The 19898-nt window shown below is 39.3% G+C and overlaps 1 protein-coding gene across 6 annotated transcripts in view; it reads left to right on the forward strand.

Moving 5' to 3' along the window:
* The window catches only part of VEZT (vezatin, adherens junctions transmembrane protein), a 150143-nt gene that overhangs the window by 48094 nt on the left and 82151 nt on the right, over window positions 1–19898 (forward strand). For 3 of the 6 annotated variants that reach the window (XM_049792162.1, XM_049792159.1, XM_049792160.1), the window contains exons 10-13: window positions 144–244; window positions 1470–1677; window positions 5600–6173; window positions 16350–18706. In XM_049792162.1, coding sequence (XP_049648119.1) covers window positions 144–244; window positions 1470–1677; window positions 5600–6173; window positions 16350–16404 — 938 coding nt within the window. In that variant the 3' untranslated portion in view covers window positions 16405–18706. Of the gene's footprint in view, window positions 1–143; window positions 245–1469; window positions 1678–5599; window positions 18707–19898 lie in introns of those variants that run through there. The other 3 variants (XM_049792161.1, XM_049792164.1, XM_049792163.1) reach the window with 3 other exon arrangements.

Consider the following 19898-nt stretch of genomic DNA (forward strand, 5'->3'; position numbering starts at 1 on the left):
AACAGCCTTCTCACTGGTTTTTTTTCGTTTGTGCCCATCCCACCTAATGACAATGCCTGGACCATGCCTGTGTGAGTTAAAAACATCACTCAACACTCAATCTTTTTCTTTTTTTTAATCCCTTTTCTTCTTTCCCCCTAAAGGCAAACTTGACGTTTCCTGTGACAACCTACAGCGTACTACAGTACCTGTAAGACAGCCAGCCATATTCATAGAAAACAAAGATCCAATCCCTGAAGAGCAGGTAAAAAAAAAAAAAATACGACAGTTTAAAATAATAATTGGGGCTTGTTTGCTGTATCCATTCCTTTTCCAGTTGCTTGTGCAGTGACCTTCCTGTCTTGCCAAGACAGATCAAGTAGGTAGCCAGTGCCATTTTGTAATTGGACTTACAGAAAAAAATTACGTATGTTCCTTTTGCTGTTCCATGGGGAGGTATTCCCCATCCTGGAAAAAAGAGCACTAGCATTCACTTCTTCTCATATATATAATTAGAAATAAGTGACAAGAGGAGAGCAGCAATACATGTCAGAGTAATATAGAAAAAAATATGAATTGCTAAAAGGTGGTATATAAAATAAAATAGAGTCCTACTTATATATTGTTAGATGAACTGACACAGCTGCAAAAGTGACAAGCTCCAGAACAAACCAGCCTGTCTTCACTTTGAGTAATCTCTGTATTTTTGGATACCTAAAACAGACTGACACTGTACAGTTTTGTGTTGTTTGGGGAACTCGTGTGTGATGGTTGGGCTGTCTTGAAGAGAGGCTGGCCTCCGCCATCCCAGAACTGAGTGGCAGATGCATTCTGAAAGCAGATTGAACACCCATGCTCTGCTCTGTCCCTCCCTCACCTTCTCCCAAGCCTACCCCACATGTATTCCCTCTAGATTTTTTTTCCATATCAAGGAGCTGGGACTAATAACTTTACTGGCTAGCTGTTATAACATAAATGGAGCTCTGTTTTTTCATGCTTGCAAGTCAATGTAGTTAAAATTGGAGGACGAGTTTGCTATTCTGAACATCCTCTTAATAAGGATTTACATAAGTTAAATTAGGAAGATGCCTGACTGAGGAAGAATTGCTTACAGTGTAAATAAATTAAAAAAAAAAAGAAATGGGCATTGCTTATTTCCACGTGTAATTATGGGGAAATGGACTTCCATTTTCAAGGCATATCACTTGATCATACTTGTGCATGAAAGCAAATCTTAGGTGACTGCAGTAATGTTAAATTCCAATGAGTAGACTCGCTCCAAAATTATACAAACATAACTGAGAGCAGTGTCAGATCCACTGGCTTTGCTCAAACAGGGCTCCATCCTATTACTATGTTTGGCTTGTGTTGTGATCACTTGATTGTGCATCAGATTGTAGGACAGGGTCTACACTGACAGTGATGATCAAAATGTTTTTTCTTTCTTTCTTTCTTTCTTTCTTTCTTTCTTTCTTTCTTTTTTTCTTTAGGAGTTGGAAGCATATGTTGATTATTCAGATACAGAGAATGAATACAAAAGGGAAGATTTTTACTGCTTTTCCCAGGAAGAAAGAGAGAGACAAGAACGAGAGAGACAGGAATCTAAGAGGGTGTTACAAGAATTAAAATCTGTACTGGGATTTAAAGCTTCAGAAATAGAACGACAGAAATGGAAACAGCTGCTATTCAGCGACCACGGTAAGCATTGCTTTTGAAAATTAATTCCTTTCTAAGAAAGGGTAGGTGTCTGTCTGCCATCAACTTCTGACTGTTAGAATTCACACAGTGCTTAGCTGTAGTACTGTCTTTGATAGAGCCGTGTGACCTTAGTTTGCTTTTCCATCTCTTTATATTACTTGTAGCAATCATTTTACTATATATTGAAAAGAATTCAGAGAAATGGGAATTCGGCTGTAAACAAAATACTGAGCTAAAGTATTAAACACACAAAATGTTAAGACAGCATAAAGAGAACTGTCAGGCTATAAACCACGCAAATGGAACTGACTTTCTTTCATAGCTTTCCAGTAAAAACGTATTTCAATCAGGGTGCATAAATAAATTACTTTTCAGAATTTAAAGAAACCATCAGAAATTATCCCAAACTTACAAAAATATATAGGTTAAAGTGAAGAGTGAGACTTTAAAATATTAAAGGCTCATGAAAGAGTAAGAATGGCTTTTGTTTCCATGAGAGACTGAGTATACAGAATATGTTTAAAAAAAACAAAACAAAACAAAACCAAAACTAACAAGAAGAGTTCTTCCAAACTAGCCTTTACTAACTCTGAGGACTGCTGGGTAGCTCCATCCACTTGCACTTGAAGGCAGGAATATGAAAATTTCTCTTGCCTCAACAAGACAGACTGTCTGTCTTCCAGAATAAGACTGGATACAACTTGATTCCTTTCACTGCTTGAGCTGTTTGATTTATTATCTTTAAAACTGGCAGTAGTTTGTCTTCCTTTTTCCTTTCTTTTTCCCACTTCCATTCCTTCCTCTTAAAGACAGGTTAGGAAAAGCCCTCTAAAAAATTTCATGTTCTATGTTATGAAAAACAACCCTGAAGTCCGGCAACATATCCAAGGATTTTGCCTCTGCCAGTCTACCAGAAAAAAAGACCATGGATTGTGTCTTTCAAAAATTTAGTGGGAACACACAGTAACAGACCATACCTATTTATGCAACGGTTTCTTTTGACATCAAACCCACAAAAATATCTGTTCTTCACAACTTTCTTCTTTATGTCCATTTAGCTACAACTATGGTAAAAGAAATCACTTGGCCATTGGTATTGACTTCTCTTCTAGCTGACTTAAAAAAACCTAGGACATCAGATTGCATCAGAGTCTGCTTAAGAGTAGGATTTCTGTGTTATCCTTCTGGCGTTAGACGTGACATCACACAACTCTTAACGTAAATCTCTTCAAGTCTTCCTTTCCTCCCTGTTGAAGGGACAGGGAAGGAATCCTACCTCCAGTTCAGGTCTTGACAGATCTAGTGACTGCTGCAGAAAGAGTTCTTGTCAGGAGAGCTTGTGTAGGAAATTTCCTTATCTAGGTTAGCAGCTGATACCTGTCCACATCAGTATATCCTCAGACTGTTTGTGGCCATAGCTGGGAAGAGCCAGCTGGCTCCTGTAGTCTTCAGTAAGTGTTCACCTGAAAGCCTTTGTGGCTCGTGTTCGTTCTTTTCTTTCCATGTATAGACACTACATTGCTTTAGGATTAGAGATTCAACGGTGGGGAGGGAGGAAAGTGTGATTTCCTCCAGCTGCCTAGAACCAATCATTGACTACTTCCATCCTGTACAAGACTGGAAAACTGGAGGGTGGTTCATGAAAGTAATTAATATTGTCTCCTTTTGGCTCACAGACTGTGTTGGTCTACTCTGAAAGACTGATGTGGACAGCAGACATAACATCTACTGGTTTTTAAGGAATTTCTTCATTATTTCTTCAAAAGAAACACAAATCAGTTAAATATGACATAATGGGCCCTGGCATATTACTGCTGCAGGCTTTAATTTATCCATACTTGTGAGTCATTCCTTAAAGAAACATTTTTGTGAACTGTGCTTTCCACATTTGTGGCTTGCTTTATCTTGAAGATTTAAACCCAGAAAGGTTCACATTCTTGTCTCCATTGGCCCAAGCCAATGGATGGCCATGATACTACACTTTTGCATAGCCCTCTGAAATTTTGCTTTTACAGGACGATCGTATTCCAGAAATCCTAACTTGTGATTACTGTGAAAAAGGATCCTGAAATATTCAAAGGCTTTAATCTGTTTGTCAAGGCACCCAGCAAGCCATTCTCATTTGTTAGGGTTTTTGGTCTGTTGAAGGAGGGGCTGGTGAGGGTTTCCACATAAAAGAGGTCAGCTCCAAACAAGTTGATGTGTCTAAAGAACACAGCATGAAGTCAACTGGAAATGATAGATTGGATTCCAGAAGAAAAACGTCATCTTAGCAGGGCACCAGACTAATTTGCCCAAGCCCCACACCCTTACAGCCTGGGCAGTAGGTTATTTATGGGAGTGTAGGTAAGCTTATATTTTTGGTCCTTTGGCCAGTAAAATGGATGTGCTTTTGAAGGGGTCTGTGAAATTGTTAGTGGCTTCATTTTCATTTGTCAAACATTGTAAAACAACTTTGTTCTGGTGCAAAATCACTTCTAGCCTTTCCCCTAACCTCTCCTCCCCAAAAAGTTTATTCTGTCAGTGGTTGCATTGTACCCAGCTGTTTCCCCTTCTCCCACCTTGTCCATATGATAGTTCTTACACAGCTGTTTCTCAGATTTGGAAAGCTACACTCTGAGAATTGACGAATTCCACCTTGCTTATTAACTAATCAACTCAGCAAATTGGCCAGCTACCAATCTGAAGTACCTATTATTTTTCAAGAAATTTTGGCTTTGGAAGTATTCTTTGGAGGAAGTAGGCAATAAGTTTGCTCCCAAACGGTAAGATTACTGTGCATATTCCTGCCTCTTCAAGCAAACGGGCAGAAATAAGCAGCAGCATGTTTTTTATGAGATGGGGAAAGAACTACCCTGTTAACAATTGAGATGAGTCTGGTGCAGTGCTCCTTTGATGTATAAGGTTTTAAAACAAACAATACAATGCAAATTTGAAGCCATAGTCTTTCACTGTGCTAATGACAATAATTATCAATGTGACAACCATAATGATGCACCTGCCGTCAGCTAGCTAAAGTAAATATTACTGAAATAGGATGCGATGGAAAAATCCTAATATCGTAAATTTTGTTTCCCGTGAAAAGTTTGTGTATTTCCCAGAGTTATTTTCATCTCTGCTTACAGGGGTAAAGTCAGAATGGAATTAGAAAGGGAAATGCTACTTGGGAATCTGCTGTTGCCGCTCTCATTTATGTTCGTGCTGCTACTCTAATGGAGCTACTGCAGTTTAGGGAATCTGTTACTTGGAAATGGACATTGTATCGTTTTCTTAAAAAGAAAGACGGCTGTTCTTCAAGAAGTGATTGTACCAAGTTATACTAACCCTTAACACTGGGAGGAGAGACTTCCTGGCAAGCATCCCGTTGCTGGCAATGGGACTCGCTGCTGCTACTAACTTCAAGAGAGGCTAAATTAAACCACACTTTATTTGTGAGGACACCTTACCTGACTGTATGAATACGTGTTGTATTTATATGTTGTGGTGTACGAGATCAGCTATTGCCGATAAGGACTTTTTCATGTACCAGCTGTCTTTATTGGATTAGGTAAACTGTTATTTAAAACGAAGACAGTTCAAATCTGTATACAGTGCAGTAATTTCACTTGGTTTTTACTTTAACATCGAATGCATCATCTGTGTTTGATGCTGGTTTTAAACGTCATCAATTTCATGCTGTCTCTTTATGTCACAGATTTTAAAGAGTAGTTACAAGTAGCTATCACATTTCACTTGAGCTTTGTGATTAGAAAACACTTTTATTTTAAGTTTTGTTTGATTGTTGGTTTTGTTTCTGTTGTTTTGGGGGTTTTTTTAAGCCATTTTGACCCTTAGAACCTTGCATCTTTTCAGACACAAAAAAATTATTTATATATAGCAGCTTGCTTTTAGTTATCATTTAATTTTTTTCCCCCTTTTTAAGCTGCAGTGAAACCCTTGTCTCCTGTAGAACCGCTGAAGCTACTAAATAATTTGGAATCACATATGAATTCAGACACAGAAAAGCAGGACTGCAGCCAAAGTTGTGATAAATCTGAAGAAAAAGACTCTAATCCAAAAGTGAACACTGCTGATAAAAGCAGGACAAAATATTTGTATGAAGATCCTGAGATGGGGGAAAACAAAGACAGTACTGCTGATGAAGGTATTTCTACAGGGGCTGAAGAAGGAATGTGTTATCAGCATGAAGGGGAAGTTGAAGAACTCAAGCCGAGCAATAAGGATGGAGTAGAGGTTTCACAGTCTCCCACTAAGGATGCATTACATGCAAAAATCAAGCATAGGCTGGCCCAGCTCCACATATCAACAGATTTAAACTTCACATCTGGTCTGGCTGCACAAGTTGCTGCCAGGTCTTTAACTTTTACTACAATGCAAGAAGAGACTTTTGGAGAGGAGGAGGAGGAGGAGGAGGAGGAAGAGAAGACACAGGAGCACGAAGGCCTTGTGGAGGACTGTGACAATGAAGATAGAGGCTCTGAAAGTGAAGGGAAAGTGTAAGTCTGAGCTGAACTTTGTTAAACCAACAGCAGGCAATTTGATGGAAAAAAAACTAAGGTGGGAGTTTGAAGATGAAAATACTGGATGGAAAAAAGGAGATCTAAATATAATACATCTTGTTTCCTAAGTCTGATACACTAAATAGGACTTCTAGGTATATTGAAAATTTGCAGGTAAGAGAAGTTTAGGCTGCATCCAAGAAATAGTTGGCTGTTCCCTTTTTAAGATCCTAGTGGTGGGTTTTAGAATTTACCTTTGTGTTTTCTATTTTATTTATTTATATTACAAGGTATTATGGGGTTTTGTTTCTAAAAAGAAGGAAAAACAATGTCTTGAATTACAACAGGCTGGTTTTTTGCTCTCTGATTCTGTTGTCATGGTATCGATGTTTGTTCCAACAAAAAAGCCAGGACATTTCTTTTGGAAGAACCTGAACTGTTCCCTGTGATCTTCCCCCACCACTTTCGTTTCACTTCTTGCGTCTGCAGCGTGTTGGCTAAGCCACCGTAGGCATTTGTGATTCTGTGGCTAGTGATGTGGCTTCCAACTGAAATGTAGAATTTTAAATAAAAAGTTGAAAGAGCTAGTATTTGATGTGTCCTGGGGTATGGGGCTGAAATAGTATAAAGTTAGTCATGCTTCATATTAAGGTTTATTTAGAATTTTATGAAGGGTTAATAAATGATTTCTAGATGTTGTAATTCATGTTACAGAAATGTGTAGTATATGTTAGGGAGGGTTATAAGCACATTGGTAGAAAGTACTATAGACAGCTAGAAGCTATCTGTTGGATTGATAATAGAAGTAAATACCTATTTATTAAAACAGCTATTAATTATTTGTTAACCTTTTGTAAAGTGAATCTTAATATAATTGCTTGATTTGATATGATTGATTGTACATTTTTGTTTATGTCCTGAAGTAATTTTCTTAAAGCAAAATTATCTGAGTGCTTAACAACATACAGTATTTTGTTTAAACAGCATACTTGCTTTGCTTAATGTTCTTTCATTTTTCCTTAGATCACAACTATATCCTGTGTGATTAAGAATCCATGAGAGAACAACAATTGTGTATTTTCTAAGGTGTATCTTGTAATTTAGTTGACACTGAAGTCTGGATGTTCAGGATGAAGTTATGTGGGTTGTTTTTTTCTCTGTGGTGGTGTTACGAGGAGCAGCAAACTGATGCTTACCTCACAGAGAAGCTGGTTAATGGCTCCACTGCCTTCTCTTCCTTTTGCCCTCTGAAACAAAATGAAGCAAAGGTCTCATGTCTCTAATAGCGAGAGAGCTGCCTCTTTGTATGGAATAGTCTGCTTGGACCCAGATACATTTCCAGTCACAAAACACCTCATCAGTTACTTAGGGTATTTGTTGTCTCTTGCCGATTCTATAGAATAAAGGGGTTTTTAGATGCAAGTGGTTCGGAGCAGTATCGTTCCTAGGATGCTGTTGTGGGAAGTGGGGAAGCTAACGAAGGTCAGCAGGTTAGGGTGGAACTCTTGAGCATATGTCAGAAAATGAGTGCTTTCTTTCAACCTCCCTCTCTTCTACTAGTGATTTTGTATGAATGCTGTTAAATATGTGGATTTTTTCACAGACCATAAAGAGGTAAATATCAATTGATAAGAGAAGGGAGTATGTGACTTACGCTGTTCTTTCACGATATAACGCCTGTCTTCTCCCTCAGACGCAGATTTTGGGAAGATGATGTTTTACCATTCTTCATTAACCAGTAACACTGTGTTCTGTGCCCTTAATTTTGTGTAAGAGACTGGAAGTTGAATGGATGATGTCTTGGGGAACTTGTAAAAGAAAAAATAGATGCTTCTCATAATGTATTCAGAAGCTAAGCCTCCTCTTAGTGGTAGAGTATATTCTTCTGTAACCCGTAAAGGTTATGCTGAGATGATGAAACACTATTTTATTTTCTCTGTGGTAAGCAATTTTTTTTATGAAGTCTAGAACAACTGCTTTGGATAAATTGTGCTTGAAGCATTGTCCATGCTTCTGAAAAAGAAGTCTTCCTCATCCTTGACTTGAGATCCTTGAGTTCACAAAGTGCCCAGATATTTTTTGTTCCTAGCTAATCGTTCTGACTGCCTAAATATATGTTCCGTTAATATTTTTCCATGAACTCATCCACCAGCATCTCATGATCTGATGTGGTGTGTCCCAGAAATGATAGTCCTGAACTTTCCCGAGGGGATCGAAATTTTAGTTTCCAATGTGTATGGCTGTGATACCAACATGGAAAAATTATCAGATTTAGGATATGAATTATCACTGTCCTCACAGTTTTGGATGAAGTCAGTAGTAGCCTGAGTGCTTTGCATTGCTACTAAAACTAGATTTCAGATCTCACATTTATAAAAGTCGCTAGCTCTTTATTCCTTTGCTGCAGTCCTTAGGAAAAGACCTGGAGAATGTACTTTGGTGGCTCACTTGGGACCTAGTTTTATAATATGCTGGTCTTGGTGATGAAACTGGCCTAAGAAACCCCATCCATCATTAGTTGCTCCTTCTCACCCATCAGCTGGGTCAACACAGGGTTTTGTGGCCATGTTATAAACCAGCTCATGAGTCCACTTGGGCCAAAAATCCTCCCTTCTTAGGGGTTACTTTTCACCATTCTTATTGCAGTGATGCAGTTTTCAGCATTTACCTCCAAACAGCTGTATCAGCACATACAGTGTTGCTGGCATGAGACTCAGGATTGCTCACGTTTACGTTACTGGCAAAGATGGTGTAGTGTGAAATTACAGCCTTGACATTAGACATGGGTATAATCAAAGGATGACTTTTTGGAGCAAGTTCTTATGCTACTTTGAACAAATAGATTTTCTACAAGCAATTTAACTGATTTCCATGGTTTTACTTAATGCAGTCTTAGAAGCTGCACATATGAACACCTGGGCTCACTTGCTTTCTCTGCCTCTCATCACATCTATATGTTACAGCCATCAGGTCATTTATTTTGATTTATATAATATTCTCTCTGCACAAAAATATGGCTAGCAGTGTACAGCACACAAAGCATGGCTTCTCTTGATTTGATAACCAGGTTCCATCTATAAATAAATAGTCTGTTATAATCCAGATTTCCTCATAATTATGTCATTTGAAAGGACTGTGCATACATGCTGTAGATTCCTTCAAGAACATGACAGATTTCTTGGCAATCGTAATTTATTGTTGCATTTAAAATAATATATATGAACACACTGAAGTGTGCATTAGCGCTAAAGAGTTGTGTTAATATATTGAGCATGTCAAGGTCTGAGTGCTGTCCTGTGTTCTTTGGCTCATTAGCCTAGAGAGGGATTTTTGTGAAAACAGAACATTTACTTCTTAGAGCTCTGCAACTTTTAGAAACATGTTAATCAGGAAATCCATACCAAATAATGGGTTATGCCAAAGGATATCAGCAGCCAGAAAAGCAGCGCTAACAATAAATGCATTTTCCCTATGCCATTTCCAATTAGCAGCTCCGTGAAGTTGTAAAGAAGCAAGTAATCATATAGGGTTAAATAATTTCTTCTCCTCCTGTCCTACCTGGAAGGCACTCCAAAGATGGTATTTGCTTCTTAGGTTGGATTGCAGTCTAGCACTACATCTTTTATGTCACTCAACTTTACAGCTAAAGACCTAGGTAGAGGCTTAAATGGGGGCAAAGACCTATGGTAAGAAGATTACTTGTCCCTTTTTTTAAGTGTATGTCTTCATGACAGAAACGAAACAGTGGTGTAATGGAAGCAAATTTTGAGACTTACAGATAATCAAGCGTCTTTCAAATGGAGTCAAATGTGCTTGTGTCAACTGTAAGCAAGATTCACGAATCTGAAGGCTTCTGCTATTGGTTGCAGTAAAGACAGTTTTACTCCCAACAGAAGATTACTAGACATCACTGAAGCTTGCACTTAGTTTTCTATATACAAGATGGAATCTGGTTAAGTAGCCAGTTTTACTGAGGTTTCAGACTTTGTCCTGAGCACACCTGTCTGTGTGTGACCTGACTGTTTTACAGTAGTGGAAATTTTATGTGTATCTGAAGTACAGAATTCACAACTGTCATATTAATTTCTTTGGTAGTAAAAAAAATCTAAATGGTGGACTGTGTAGAGTTGTTGGCCCACACTGAACTTTGTAATCTTATAGTCTATCCCTTTTTTTTTTAACAGAAACAAGGGGTCAAGTATACTAAACTGCCCTTGTTCTTTAAAGTATTTAGTGAAGGGCTGCTGTTGCTCTGCAAGTGGCTTGTTCCCAGGGCTAATTACTCTTTACAATTAACAGGTTTTCATACTGTCTCATCTGAAAAAGCAGGCAGAGTGTGAGGAAGGCAGTTGGTCAGTCTAAAGGGTCAGGCTCCTCTGGGATCTTGTCTGTGATGCTGAGGAAGAGTATGAGAAAAGGGAGATCATGTAGTGATGTTCCCCAAGCTGCTCCCCAACACTTTGTGGCTCAGGGGCTTCTTGAGCCAGTGGTGGTGGCTGTCAGCTTAACGGGTCCCGATGGAATTCTCTTCCATGAATTTGTTCAGGCCCATCTTTGGTCAATTATTACTAGTCCCAATGCCAGCATGCGGTCACCTTTATTACAATCTTTTACAAATGAAAAGATTTGTCAGTAGTGTTTTTTAATTCTTTTTTTTTTTTTAAACTGAGCAAGCCCACTTCTCTCAGTGCTTCTGCAGAGGTCATGTGTTCCACCTTTTGGTTGCTTTCCTTAGAAATCTGTCCAGTTTTTGAAGTATAATGACCAAAGTGTGGTGCAGTAGTACAGACGTAACCTCAGCAGTGCTGAGTATGGAGTAATAATCACCTCCCATAAAACACTCTACCATTCAAATATATTTGAGTCCATATAGGAAAAAAATCTTTTCAGATCTTTTACCCCTAGCTATTAGGATGACAAACGAAAACATTTGGTCTAATGGAGGAGAAATATTTATTCACTGTCAGCAGGATTTGGCTGGACAATGTTTTTCTTTGCTAACAAAACAAAAAGTTGTTAAATCAAAATGATCTTCCGAACAGCTGCCACCTGGCCTAACACAGACTAAAGATGCCAAAACCCACTTGTTTAAATTTCAGCTTGACTTTTCAGAGCTGTTCTGGTCTCTGATGAATAAGCATGTATCACAAAACATATTATCACACAAGAAATATGGCAGCGGATATATGGATATCAGAGATCAAACCGAAGGCTTCTGTGGCTAATTTGCCAAATGCTTGGAGGTATGCTTCATTCATATTCTCATGATATTTCATTCCCTCATGTATATGTTTTTATTTTACCACCTTGAATTTTAAATGCCAAAAAATAGACTTTGATTTATCTGACTTGGAAACTTGTGCAGTAATTAGATAAGTGGTAATGGTCCTGTAACTGTGATAATAGGCCGTGGTCATAGGTAGGAGTGAGACCTACCTACCGTGAACTTTGCTTTGTAGACCGATACAGTTTGAGCTACAGATCAGTATGTAGCTGTTCTTGATATTCTGCCTCACCTTTCACACTGCCGTCTCTTAAGTTTTTGGCAGGTTTGTCAGAATAAAACTTGACTCAACAGCTTGAATGCTCTGTTAGCCCACGTAACACTTCCTGAATCAAACACAGGATTCTGAAGAAGTGACTATAATTTAGTAGATGAGGAAGAAGAGTTTGTCTCTGTTACAAAGTGGCTTATTTTAGAGGGGTTGAATAGGACCAAAACTTGAATACTTTCACATGATCATCATATTTTGACCTTTATACCTTCTCAGCTTTAACTCTTAAAGGCCTCACGGACAGTTTGCTTTAGGGGATGCAGTTCTATAGCAGCTTAAACCAATCCAGGTCCAGACTGCCATGGCCATGCAATCTCAGTCCCTCCCTCAGGCTGGCTTTTGTAACCACTCAGTGGTTTTAGGACATGGATCTGGCTGATAATGCACCACTGCTTTACCTTTCAGCTGGCTCCTTCAACTAATTCATTGTGTGGTTGAAAGAGCACTAGTAGCATCTCAGAGGAGCAGGAGGGAATACATGCCTGGGTGATGAGGAGGAATGCCATAGCTGAAATTTAAATCAGTTTGAATTAATGTTCACATGCTGTGAGTTGACATCATTAGTGTCTGTATTGAAGTGAGATAAACTGAACTCCATATGTTGCTTCCTTCATCTCTCCATATTATCTGTTGATCGAGGATGATGCCATTCATTAGTTTCCTCACTCATTTTCACTCCTCCATTTTTTTTGTTCTTCAGGCCTAGGCTGCCCAAGACCTGTTGCATCTTACTCCATAGAGTCTCCAAGAGCTGTTTATTATACGGCCAGTAAAACTGAAATTATTGTGCATCTCTTTTTCTCTTTTCTGCTTATGGTTTTCACCTTTCTGCTCCCTGTGACAGCAGTGACACCCATGGTCCTCTCCCTTTACCACCACTCTTAACAGTTTCAGATTTTAAAATAAGACACAAATTCTTTTTGTGTGTGTGTAACACAGATTGATTCTTCTGTATCTTCAGCATGTGAATGACTAGATCTAGAAATGTATACTGACTGTCCCAGTTGACTTGAGAACTGAAACAGAAGGCGGACACCATAAAGGGGAGTACTAATACTGAAAACAGAAGTAATATGTATGGCAGCTCAAATTTATATGACCCTTTTGGTGTATTTTGGTTTTTAAAAGTAATTCCGGCTTACTGAAAAACACCAGTTGTGGTTTAGGAATAACTGCAATTCTAGTACACGGTCCCAAAATAAGTGTCATTAGTTAGCTTGATTTGCTTTAATATTTAAAGCCTGCTTCCCGACCTTCTCCAGCTGCATGGACGAGAACTGAAAAAATCTCAAATTTCCAAACAGAGAGTGACCAATGCTTTCTGTTACTTTGTGCTATTAATAAGAGGTCCATTCCTAAATAAACAAAAAGAGAAAAGTCAGTGCTTAATATCTTCAGTAGTCATTACTAACAGAGAATCATGCATTTGATCTCAATAGAAGCACCATAAATGACAGTTGTTTATAATGTTTGATATCTGTGTTTCAATAATTATAATAATAATAATATTTTAAATGTATTATGGGATAAAAGCCAGAAATCTATGAATTGTCCTCCAGATCTTTCATCCAAAGCTACAGCTGGTCAAATTTAAACATGTTCATGCTGTCTGTTCCTGCACCGCTCATTATGACATTGTACTCAAAGTTTTTAATGTCTTAACCTGAGTGTTCACAGACAGTCTGCATGCACCTATGTTCTCGAGGTCTGCAAAGCTTGTAGAGATCACAGAACACTGCTGAGTGAAAGAGATACAGGAGCAAGGTGCTTTGCAAGCAATTTGGGTTTATTGTCTCTGTCTTGTTCTATTGCAGCATCCATGCCATATGCAATCACACTCATAAACTTCTTCCTTCTCAGCTTTCCTTTTTATAGGCCACACAAACCAGTTGTGGAGTGGTTTTGTTTGTTTGTTTGTTTCTCACCTAGGTTACTATCCTATAATGCACCAGGTAATATATCTGCAATAGAAGCTTAAATATTAGTGGCCGTACTGCAAAAGACAGGGCCTGGGCACGCAGGGCCTAGAGAAGCTCTTCTGGTTTGACCACTTCTGGGAAGGGTTGTACTGAGGTGCTCGACTACAGGGGTGCTGAGCTAGGCTCAATGACTCTGCAGGTTATCTTTCAAAGCTCCAGTTTTTCTAGGTCCATTCTTTCCTCCGGTGGTCTCTCTCTTCCCTTTTAGCAGTCTTCAGCTCTTCTCCAGCATTCTGCTGCCAACTCTTTAGGAACTTGGCCACTTTCTCCTTTCATTTCTGACCCCCCTGTCTAAACTTAATGAAATGGCAGGTTAGATGGAATCCACACCAAGGCACTGTTGCGCATTCCCAGTCATAAACTCGTCAACAGAATGATTCTTAGGGCTGGTAACTTGTCTGTCCCAACTTTCCTTCCAGGGAGCTTTGACCTACATTTCAACATGGCCCTCCTTATTCCTTCCTGGACGTCAGAACATTCACTTCCAGAAAACTCCCTCCTTAATGATCGTAAGAGGGTAATGTCTCCTCAGCAAGACTGATCCTTGAACACGTGTTCCTCATGACATAAGCTTACCTGGGCTGCTGTGAGTGCCTGTATGCCCATCTGCCCTGTCTTAAACATGTAAACAAATACATCTTTCCCAACATTTCCTGCTTGCTAAGTCTTAGCGTTTCCCAAAACGGGGCCTAAGGGCAGCATAGATTGCCAAGGAAACCACCGGGAAGGGAAAGAAAAGGATCTTGATAAGCTGCTGTTTAATTGGTTAATAAGTGAGAGCTAAAATATAAGAGGAAATGTTTAAAAGAGCAAACTGCAAGAGACTTCTGGCAGGGCTACAGAGGGAAATCGCATGCAATACACTCTGAAGTTTGCAGACACTGGGAAGGATCCACAATTTCTCTTCACTGGGAGACAGGAAACGTTCACCAGACTGGTAGTCTTCAGCAGCTCTTAAAACCCCCTCTGTTTTATCTACATTTCGTTTCCCCAGAAAGACTCAGTCCTGCTGTGCTGGTGTATCAAGCTGTATGTAAATCAATCTCCGTATCTCTTCCTTTAAGCTCTGTATGATGTCAGCCCCTTTGCTTTGACTGCACTGAAAACCCATGTGGTTTGGCTCCACTGGGAGCCTCTTCTGCACCTACCCTGCCAGTTGCTGACGCTGCTTTAAACACAGTTGATTAGATCGGCCTCAAGCAGGTTTAGATCAGCAGGGCTTTAAAGCAGGCATGAAGCCTGGTGGCTGGCTGTGTTAAGGCTCCGAGAACTGAAGTTCTGGGTTGGATGTAGGCGGTAGTCAGCAGACATTCCTGGGTTCTGCCCTTTCTTTGTGATAGGGTTTCTTGCCTGTGATATTTTCCCAAACCCTTTTGTTTCTCTTTTTCTTACTTTCCCACTTTACCTCCTTCCTTTTTCCCATGGATATGAATCAGGACTTAAAGTCATTTCTACATATTTGATGATGTGCATCACCAGGATTATTTTTAAGCCATTTTTAAAAAAATTCGGCTGGCTTTCCCCAGTTTCAGCAGTTTTCTCAATTGTAATGCTAATCGCTTTCAAAGTCTTTTTGGTTGCTATTATTTCTTCAGCATCTCTACTAAAATTGTGCCTCACTACTGCATGTATTGCTTTTTCTCCTTATCCTGTATCCCTGACGGCTGCCTAGGCGGCATGGATGTGGCTTATCCATCCTTCAATTAGTAATGATTGAATGGAATAGGGAATGCTTTTACAGGGATGCATAAATGCTGTATCAGCACTTTGTTTGATCTTTTATACAGAAGTTTATTTATAATTCCTCTTTCATCCTGAAGATGAAATTAATTTTAAGCAATCCTGGCAATAGTTAGTTTCTGCGGTATGTTTTGCTGGCTCCTTAGTACAAGCACTTTAGTAATGAACACTGGTTATTCTTGTCTAAATAAGTGATGACTGAAGAAAGAATGTTTTTCTGTGTCATATGCTTCCAGTTGCACCTTCTTATCATCTTTCAGAGACCTGTATGCTGTGCAACCGTGTGGCAACTATTAGCAAAATCCCTTTCAGCATCACATAAATGGCTGGGTAGGTGGGGCTTTAGGAATAGAATAATGTGGCAGTGGAGGAGACTGGTAGCAGGTTGATCTTTAACCTAGGAACCAAACTTAGGTGCTCTGCAGGAGATGTCTTCTACTTATCTAGCTGTATGACTCCTAAGAAACAGAGTTTCTCTGTACACTTTGAAAGTGCCAAAATAGCGGCAACAGTACAGACTGGCTCCTTTTATCTGAAGCTTTGTGGCTCCCTCATAATGCTTAGACTTTGTTATCAGAACAAAGGCTGTGTTCTGCTGATGTTAGGAGCTGTGGCTGATGCACACCTCTTCCTGTAAACTTTCCCTGTATTGGTTTTAAGGTTAACGGCTGTTGACCGCTCTTCTCACTTAGGTCTGACTCACCCTCACCTAATTTATATCCCCAGGAAGGAAAGCTTAGAGATGACTGGGGAAGAAGGGAAATAATTTGATCTTGAAAGGCAAGGGGAAGCTTGGTGAAGCAGGAGTATTTATTCTTATGTATTGAATCTTGCTGCCTAATGGGTGCATAATTTGTTGTGCAGTACAAAAGGTCTTGCTTATTCTTTGCTGTCTCCAGGTTGGTTTGTTTGTTTTCATATGGAATACTGAACAGATCCAGTTGCTGCTGTTAGAAGGAGAAGCCTGTCTACCGAGAAGGGTCTGTAATGTTTTCCTTTACTTGGAGATTTTTTGAATGCTCAATTGCCTGTGTGTATTCTTCATAATGTACCATATGCAAATATTCTTCAGGAATTGATACTACCAATTCAGACAGTCAATATTTTCTATGTAAGAACTGTACGTTTCCTATACTGCCAAGAATGTATATATATCTATGAAGACTTAAGATTGTATCTTTTTGAGCAAGCCTCTTTCTTCAGCCATCTGAAACTTTCTTCCTGTTTCTTGAGATCTCTGCTAATTTATTAGACACTTGTGTTATATTGTGTACTTTTTTGTATCAGCTGTATTGCTGTATTTCTCCTTTCTCTCATTAAAACCTGTTCTTCTCATCCCTCTACTGTGCTGCTTCGTATTGGAAATACTTGCTCCCTGTCAGGTAACATGGTCTGGGGTAGTAGGTCTGGCGGAGATGGAGCTAGATCAGTCCTAAAAAGCCAGTCATTCAGATTTCTATTATATTGTTCCACTGATCCCAATATGTAATCAGTTTTACTGTCTTAAGCTTCCCTAGGGTTATTTTGCAGCATAGTCCATACTTGGGTAAGATAGTGAAGAAACCTAGAATGGGATACCCATGGTATAAACAAATGGCAAGAGACAAAAAATGTAGTAAGAGGTGAAGTCCATAAGTCTCACGGATGGTTGTTTCTGCTGACATATGCTAAGAAACCTGTAGTCTCCTGAGTGAAGCAAGTTTTGAAGGAGAGATTTGGAAGGAGGATCTAAAGGCACTTTTTTTCTAGAAATGTGGCCTTCAACTTAAGTTACTCAGTTCTCTATGCTGTCTCCATGCTTAACTCACCTTCCAGGTAGATGAAGAGGAAAACATGAATGCAGGGTAGGACCTGTTTGCTTACTTCCATTAGAGAAACAGCTGATTTACAAACAAGAAAATGCCATCTCCCAAGAAATTACTCCATGAACAGATAGAGAAATGATAGTGCTGCTTTTATCATCCCAGTGACAAGAAAGATTTTCAAAGTTTCACTGATGCTAAACCCTTTTTAGCAGTGCTATGCAGGAGGAAAGAGTTCAAAAGGTCCATTACAGTGGACCCAAGGTATTGAAATAAAGAAAGTGAACAGAACATGCACATGCGCCTATGTGTTGAGTATTTGGCTTTTTCTGAGGCTGGGAGATCAGCTGTAATTAGACACTTACTTAAGGATGAAATTAATCACATCTTTAGCACCACCTATGTAATTACAGTAGTGTATATGGAAATAGCTATGTCACCTAGCCTTGGTTTTCTCTCAGACTCTTCATCACCCTCTCCTTCATTCAGGCTGGTTTTGTGCCCCCAGTTGCATCTGCTCACGTGCTCACAGCCTGTGCAGGAAAGAACCCTATGGAATGTCCCAGCGGTAGCATTTAAGGATTTCTTGTCGTGGTGCTGTGGTAGCGAGGAGCACAAACACACATGTAGAATAACCGTGCTGGCTTTGACCACGTGACATTGGTTCTACTTAGATTTAAGTTAGGCAAATGCCAGTCTGTGCAACCTGCATACATTTGCTTCTAAAGTTGCATTTAGGGATGATGCCACAGTGAGAAATACTTCGGAAAATAGAGAAGAACCAGCACAGGGAATTCCGCAGGCCGATGAAGCCTTTCCAGTCACTCAGAGAAGCATTTGCAAAAGCACCCAGCCTAAAGCTCATCTGTCCTGACTGCAATCAAGAAAGCTTCCCACTTGGAGGGAAAGCACGGTAGGCCAGTAATTAATGTGTTTGAAAATGCTACTGTTAATTACCTGTCATATTTAATCCCTGACTTCTCTACTACTCCAGTAATTGTTTTGTGTACACATGTGAAGTGACAAGCTTCCTTCAGAGAAGAATGGACTACAGCTATAGTATGTGCTGTTTTTTGCTGTTGTTCAATGTAAATGAAATACATTGTTTTGTTAAGCTAAAGAGAAATACAAGAAAGGAACAGACTTCCCGTGACCTGTCAAAGTTAGCTAAGAGCAGCTCAGCAAAAGACTGCCCACTTCATTTTGGGTTCTATCCTGTGTTCTTTGCTGTCACTGCTGTCAACTGCTTCTCAGCTATTAACAATAGCTTAATAGATCATCATCATCATCATCACACCCTGCAAGATATAGTGGTTAAATCAGTAGTGGAATGCAGTGGCCTTTGCATTCATACCAGCCATTCTGAAGTTCCAGTTTGATTACTGGTTTGCAGCACCACTAAATTAAAAATAATGATGGTTGCCAAAAGCTATGTAATAAATACATTGCAATTATTTCCCCTTTCTGCCTGTCTTTGTTTCTGCTTGGAAACTTCTACAGGAGAGCTAACTGTTACAGCGTATGCTTTAGCTCCTGCACACGCTCCCTCTGGGAGCTGTATGCTCAGTATGCATCTGTGAAATATTTGACCATCTGCTGCTATTTCTCCAGGTTATGCTTCTAAAGCTTCCCTGCAACTGTTAATTAAATGAAGAAGCTACTTGCCAGAAGACACCTGACTAAAGTAATTGGTCCTTTAATTGCAATTAAACTTGTATGGATAGTGCCAAAATGTAAATATAACAGCCCATAAAACGAGTAAGTCTTAGTCAGACATGCACAAAAGAAATGGGGGATGTGCCCAGGACCTGCACCTCTGTTTTCTTCTTTCCTCCTTGCTGGTAACTGCCAGTAAAGATTCTGTAGCTCAGCCGTTAGGGTTAGACAGTCCTAACTGTTGAATGGGACAGGAGGGAATGTACAAGATGGAGAACTTGTAAACACACCAAAAAGGTGCAAATGCTTTGCTATTGAGATTTCTGTACTTGCTGCTCTGAGTCATAGTGCTTTATATTTAAGAAACTGAACAAAGAAGCCAAAGGTCTCAGAATGAAGTGATTAAAAACCATGATGATGGAAAGTACAATACCTGAACTTGAAATCACTTGGAAGACAGTAACCCATGCGATAATCACTCCTTGTCTTAGCTATTTGTTTTTGAAGGTCTTTAGCTGACTTGCTGTACCCATTGAAAATATAGTTGGCAAAGAGTAGCTTTCCTTGAATGTACATCTGCCAAAGAAGAGAACAAAAAAAATGCAGAATTTGCAAGAGCAACCTCTTATTCCAAATGAAGATGATAGGCTGAGAAACAAAGTTGTTAGGTAGGCTGACTTACAACTTTATTATGGCTTAGAGCTTTCACCTTTCATGACTTTGTTATATAAAATAAAATACCTAATTTCATTTAAGAAATTAAAAAATAAAACTCATATTTTTCTAGTCCCTCCAAGATTTCAAAACATAGCATACTGGAGTGTATAAAACAACATTTTGCATGCTGCTTCATGGACTACCAAAATCCACCAGCATCCATCCCAGTAATATTTCAGTTTAGCTGTGGCATAACGTACCATATTTGAAGACAAACACAGACAAATACATTAGGAGAAAACATTAGGAGAAACAGTGACACAGTTGGGCCAG

This window comes from Accipiter gentilis, chromosome 34 (genome assembly GCF_929443795.1).
Source record: "Accipiter gentilis chromosome 34, bAccGen1.1, whole genome shotgun sequence".
NCBI lineage: Eukaryota > Metazoa > Chordata > Aves > Accipitriformes > Accipitridae > Astur > Astur gentilis.